At 53.7% G+C, this 6,429-nt stretch overlaps 1 protein-coding gene across 1 annotated transcript in view; it reads right to left on the bottom strand.

The window, feature by feature from the left end:
* Positions 1 to 4,942, bottom strand: part of PAX9 (paired box 9) — an 18,931-nt gene extending 13,989 nt beyond the window's left edge. The window contains exons 1-5 of the mRNA XM_041471810.1: positions 4,694 to 4,942; positions 4,271 to 4,393; positions 3,901 to 3,956; positions 2,753 to 3,537; positions 263 to 405 (exon numbers count right to left, since the gene is read on the bottom strand). Coding sequence (XP_041327744.1) covers positions 263 to 405; positions 2,753 to 3,537; positions 3,901 to 3,956; positions 4,271 to 4,393; positions 4,694 to 4,942 — 1,356 coding nt within the window. The remainder of the gene's footprint in view (positions 1 to 262; positions 406 to 2,752; positions 3,538 to 3,900; positions 3,957 to 4,270; positions 4,394 to 4,693) is intronic.
* Between the last annotated feature and the right edge of the window lie 1,487 nt (positions 4,943 to 6,429).

The following is a 6,429-nucleotide window of genomic DNA, read 5'->3' as shown; positions in this document are numbered from 1 at the left end:
CCGGGCCCGGGGGCTATCGCTGCCCCCCGCCAGCCCTCTCTCCGCCCGCCGGCAGCAAAGCGGGATGGGGGTGCTGGGCGCCGCGGCCGCCAGGCCGGGGGAGGAAGCGGAGACAGGAGCGAAGAGAACCAGGCTTTTTCCCGCCCGTCTTTGCAAACCAAAACCGAAGAAAGTCCGGTACCGGTTCCAAACCGAGGACGGTAGCCCGAGCCGAGCTCCGAAGCCCTGTGCATCACTGCCCGCCCCCCGCCTCTCTCTTTACCTGGCTGTACTTGGCCTCCTGCTCAAGGGAGCTCTTCTCCAACCCGTTCACGGCGTGCTGGGTCGGCGGGTGGAAGCTGTTTCGGCCCAAGCTGCTCCATTCCTCCACCTTGGGGCTGGGGTAAGGCGAAGTGTCATTCACTGCTGGAAAACAAAGGAGCGGGAGAGAGGGAGTTAGAGGCAGAGTCTGACATTCGGAGATGGAGATGGCTTTGCTTCGGGATGGAGACGGCTCCTCTCCCCATGGAAGGCAGTCTATGGGGCAGAGCTAAGGGGAAACCGGTCCCTCGCCCGCCACACCTCGCTGAAGCTCCCGGAAGCTCCTTGAGACGGTGATTTCGTGGGCAGAAGGGAGCCAGCTCCCTCCTGAAACCTGTGACAGAGATCAGCAACCCAGCCCAGAGGTGGCTGGCTCGTTCGTCCCCACGTCTCCGCACTGGCGGGACGGAGCTGCCTCACGGCATTTATCCCCCAGGATCTCCTAAGGGGTATTTACGGGAACCGCCGTGTGTGTATTTGTGAGTCAGAGGAGAAACGATACCCCGTGATACAAACAGACCTGACACGCCTGCAGATGAGCTAGGCTCCAAACACTTTTTGGGAGAAAAAGAAAATGAAACATAAAAGTAAAGAAATTTTTTTAATAGGGAAATAAAAGGCGGAAGATAAGAAAACGGGGAGGAAAAGTAACAGTCCTATTATTTACATGCCTATCAGCCGCGGCATGGGCATACCGGCATGTTTTGCTGGCGGACAAATTCCTCGAACGGCCAAATTCCCGCACCGGGGAGCCAGGGGAGGAGTAGGGGGAGCCCTGCCCCGCGCCCGGCCGCATCGGAGCGGCCGTGGGAGGGGGCTTTCCTGCGACACCACCTCGCTCGGCCCCTCGCCGTGCTGGGGAAAGGCACAAATCTGAAGTTGTCTTAAGAAATTGAGCTCCCTCGGCGAGCGCCCTTTTCTGCTGATCTCACACTTTCCCATGAATAGGGGCTTCCTTTCCGTGTCAGCAAGGTCAGTTTACCCTATAAATCAAGGGCGAGCAGCCCCCATCTGCGGCATCGGCCACTCCGCAGCCCCGGCCCTCTGACGGGAAGGGGAGGGGGGAGATTTCACACTGCAGAAAGATGTGTGTCGCTACGGGGGCTGAGGGAGACAAGACAGATACCGAGGCACCCGGCAGCACCGTTAGAGGCCTGCCTGCCAATGTGGTGTTAATAAAGGAGGAACTCACAAAAAAAAAAAAAAAAAAAAAAAAAAATATATATATATATATATGTATGTATTAAAAAAGGGGGGAAAACACTAAAAATATAAAAACCATAACAAAACAAAATAAACCCAAACCCTAAATTTCTCATGTGAATGTAATGCTCTCATTCTTTTTAATGTTCATTGCCAACACTCCCTCTAGATTGCCTCAGAGATTGCCAGGTGTGTATTTGCTAAAGTCGACTCAGAAACAAGCACATTTGTTTGTGCCTGTGAGGACTAGGATAAAGTTTATATCGTGAAGGGCAAAGAAGAACAAACTTACATTTTCTGCATGTATACATATAAAAAACCATACTTGTGCATGCGTATGTGTTGCTTGAAAAACATATCATCTTTCTGATTAAATAAGAAGAAATTAAACCTGCAATGCCGAAAGGATCATTTTGCATGTGAAATGCTGGTAGAACTGGATTGTTGCTGTTAAAAAGGCAGCGAAAACAGATCACAGCTCCCACCTCTCCACTACTGAGAGAAGAAAGGGACTCAGAAATCGCTGTAGGCAAAGGTTATTTTGGACTGTTGTTTTCAGTGACACTTTGAGTAACGCTTTCACTGTTAGCTCACTGGCAGAGAGCGAAATGGAAAAAATGTCCCTTGCTAGCGAGCGGCTGGGAGACGCGACGCAGTTTCCAGGCGGAGGAACCGAAAAAATGTGAAAGGGATAAAAGAGGCAAATCTTGGGCCTTTGGTTTTCCTAGACCACCGCTTCGGATGAAAATACACCATCAGAATGAAAGCAATTAGATGACATTTGAACTTCCTGCCGAGGCAAATTTGGCCTGATTGCGAAAACTACAGAAAATTGACTTCTCGGTAAACGCCAAGGCAGCGCCCGTGACCGGAGCGCGGCAGCGAGCCCCGGTCGGGACCAGGACCGGGACCGGGACCGAGTGCGCCCTGGTGCCGCCCCACCCCGGGCCGTCCCCTCCGGCGAAGATCCCCACCTCCCGGGTCAGAGAGGCGGAGGTGACGGCCGATGGGTCCTGCTTGCTGGTCCGCCTGCAGCCCACCCAGGCCCTTCGCTCTTCCCCCGCTCCGAGACGCATCCTCCAGTAAGCTCAGTGCCCTGCCCGTGCCGGGGAAAACGCCAGGGGTTTCCCGAATCAATCACGAAACCACCTTCCGACCCTCGGAGAGGAGAGAACCCAGGAGCAGGGGACCGAACCCCTCCGGCCCTGCTTGGATGCCTTTGTGGCCCCGGTTCCCCCCTATTTCTCACCTTGGTCTGTGATGGAGCGGATCCCCAGGATGTCCGTCACCGAGTGAGAGGACGGCCACGTCCTGGGCATGGCCATGGTGCTGGGGATCGCCGGCACCCCGGGAGGGGTGGACACCTTGGCTCCTGCAGCAGCGATGGGGCTGGGGTAGGGGTAGATGTGGTTGTAGGACAGAGCAGGCTGTGGGGGCGGCTGGTGCTGCTTGTAAGACTCGTAGTGACTCTGCTGAGACAGGTTCCCGATTTTGTTGCGGAGGATGCGGCTGATGGAGCTGACCGACGGCACGTTGTACTTGTCACACACGCCATCGGCCAGCAGGCGATCCCGGATCTCCCAGGCGAAGATGCCCGGGTCCCTTTGTTTGTAGGTCCGGATATGTTTTACCACCGTGGGAGTGGTGACCCGAGGCTTGCTGCCGCCGATAGCCCCCGGTAGGATGGAGCCAGTCTCGTTGTAGCGAGCCAGGATTTTGCTGACACAGCCGTGGGAAACGCGGAGCTGCCGGCTGATGTCACACGGCCTGATACCCAGTTGCGCCAGTTCCACAATCCGCAGCCTGATGGCATTGGGCAGGGGTCTCCCGTTGACAAACACCCCCCCGAGCTGGTTCACTTCCCCGAAGGCAGGTTCTGCAAGCAAATGCACAAACACAGCCGTCGGACACGGCGGACGGCACAGAAGGGGGCGTCTGAACTGCTCCTCATCACAGACAGATGTCACAGACAGGGACCCCCCTGCCCCGGTCACTCCACGCACGCTTCTTTGTATTAGCGGAATGCCCCCGAGACTGAAGGAGGCAAAGGGGAGGGAGGAAGAGAAGTGAGAGTTTAAAAAAAAAATTTAAAAAAAAAAAAAAAAAAAGACAGAAAGAAAGAAAATCCGTGGCAACAAATGTCCGAGCGAGCTCTCCGGACCGTGCATCAAGCATATTCCAAAAAAATAAGCACATTCCAGAGATGAAAAATGAGATCGCCCCAACAGACAAGTCAGTTTTATTGCCACAGGAAAAAGGAACGCGAAGAAAACAAAAAGAAAAGAAAAACATCTTCTAAGACGTGGGGGAGGGGGAGGAAGGAAAAAGTAGTTGTGGAAATTCTTTTACATCTTGGGAAAGACGAGGGCAGCGCGGTGCTTCTGAGTCGGGACTAACTTTTTAAAGACCGTTCCTGGTGCTGTTAGCGCCTTTCGCTTAACAGCACGATTACACTGGGCTGTAAAACAAGCGTGTTAAAATGTTAACTGCTACGATCGGTGTCAGGAATAATATACAACGTGTCACGGGCTCCAGCCATCCGCTCGGCTGCAATACTGCCTCGCACTCGCCTAATAACACTAAAAACAAGCCGACTAGTCATTAGCTCTCTCTCTCTCCCCTGCTCCTGACCCTCAACATGTTCTCACAACTTGTAGGAACACGAGCAAAGTCAATAAGGGAGCCGCGGCGGTGGCAGATGACTGCGCACGGGTGCTCCCCCTCTCCTGACAGCACTTGAACCCTCCTGCGGCTCCCGGCCACTTACCCATTCCTCTGAGCGGGACACCTCGAGGCCGGCCCTAAATCCCAACGGATCCCTATGCCCGGGAAGCGACTCCCGGCCTCCTGCGCTCCTGGCCGCACTGGCCCCGAGCCTCTCTGATCTCCGCTGAGGAGGGAACAGTAGCGTGAGGAAGAAAAGAACTACAAGGAAATCTACATCCCGACAAGAGAGCCTTGACTTCTGCATTTCAACCTCAGGGCAGCGTGGGCAGGGCCGGGCTGGGCCGGGCCCGTGGCCCACCGCCCCCCCGAGCCCGCCCCTGGGGCGGCCCCACGGCCCAGCCGCCCTCCCAGTGGCCAGGGGAGATGACGGACAGCGCGGCGGCGGCGGCGGCCCTTCCGCTCCGCTCCGCTCCGCTCCGCGCTCGGCACCTGGGCCCGCCGCGCCGGGACGGCGGCTCCGCACCTGCGGCGGTGAGTTGCGCGGGAAGCGCCGCCGGCGTCGGGGCTGTGCCGATCGGGGCCGGCGCTGTGGCAGGGCACCGCTCGGCCGGCGGGGGCCGGGGCCTGGGCAGGCGGCTCCGCGGGGCCGGGGCACGGTCGGCGGGCAGCGCAGCACCGCCCTTTCTGGCCCTTTTCCCGGACTAAGCAACCGGAGAGGGGGCTTCGAGCCTGGCAGAGTGGTTCCCCCTTTCCCCGAATGAAGCAGAGCCATGTCTTGACACACACACGGGTTGCCCGCGCTGAGTTTGCTGACCGCGAGAGATGTTCTTCGTGGGTTTGATCGCTTCGTTATAATAAAGCACCTTTTCGCTAACGAATGTTTCGCGGGCGGTGTACGAGAAGACCGTGAGCGATGCGAGTTGCGTCATTTTTGGTGAAAATCACCAACCGGTCAGGAAACGAGCTGCAATTTCCCTTGCCTTGGGAGGAGACGGGACGGGGCTTGCAGCGCCTGGCACTGGGATGCTGTGTTCTCCGGTCACCGCACACCGGCACCGGGATGCTGGCGCTCGCTGCCCAGCGCAGACCGGCCCCGGGTTTGTTTTCATCCCCACACTAATACTGCACAACGCTTAACCGTAAAATGTCAATGCCTCGCAGCTGACTTCAGCTTTATAAAAGGCACTGATACATATTAGCAATCAAAAGAAAAACAGACAAAACTGGTAGGAATTAAAGAATGTGTGGGTCACGGCGTGTATGTGGAAATGTTTGGTTTGGCGATGTACGGATCCTGAGCTGATCTTGTGTGCGTGCGTCTTATGCCCTAGGTTACATCGTGTTGCACACAGAGATCATGGGCTCTCATCTCCAGCTAAGGATTTGTCTTGGGTTTGGGATTTTTTTTTCTTTGTTATTTTCCTGAGGTTCTTCTTTGCCCTTTATAGTTTGGGGTTTTTTTTTAATAGAGTCTCAAAGGTACAGACTCTGTAAATAAGGCGGTGATCCTAATGCACAAAATATCACCAAGTAAAGCACAAAATTTACGTCGCTGGTGTGTATAAACATTGTCTCGATATTATTTTAATTGAAATGTAAGATATTAAGATATTATTTAATATAAATGTAAGAGAAGAAAAAAATTGAGCGACATTTCGGATCCTGCATATATCGCAATGAACATTCCTAACTGTGAAGAAATAAGATGTTGCAGATCTCCCAGAAATTAGCGGCATGTTGTAAACGTTTTGTGGTGAAAAGAAGGCTCTTTTGCAGGTACTTCCATTTGATCGAAATATCGGCGGATACTTGTTTTCTCCACAGGGATTAAAAAAAAACAAACAAGCAAACAAACAACGACAACAAAAAATACACTACCAAAAAACTGTCAAGAAAACCAAACCAAAAAAAAAAAAAACTAACAAAACCAAACCACCACAACAGGAACTTTTCTATGGCAGTTTTGTTGTTGCTTCAAAAATACGAGTTGCCCTTTCAGAATATCGCACCTGTAAATTGTGGTGCTTGTTCAACCTGGGTAGAATTATCTCTGATAAGGGGAGCACTCTTCACAGCCGCGCAAATGCCACTGTCCGAAAGCGCTGGCATTTTGCGCAGGCAACAGTACTAGCAGGCGTTTGCTGAAGCCAGAACTCCTTTCTGAATTGTGAACTGACCTCCTTTGGCTATTTTTAAGGCAGAAGGAATTGAACTAGTGGGACACGGCTCCAGCCTTAATTAAGTTATTTCTGTAATTAA

The sequence above is a fragment of the Pyrgilauda ruficollis genome, unplaced genomic scaffold, assembly GCF_017590135.1.
Source record: "Pyrgilauda ruficollis isolate IOZ18807 unplaced genomic scaffold, ASM1759013v1 scaffold28, whole genome shotgun sequence".
NCBI classification, from domain to species: domain Eukaryota; kingdom Metazoa; phylum Chordata; class Aves; order Passeriformes; family Passeridae; genus Pyrgilauda; species Pyrgilauda ruficollis.
This window is presented reverse-complemented; position numbering and strand designations above follow the sequence as displayed.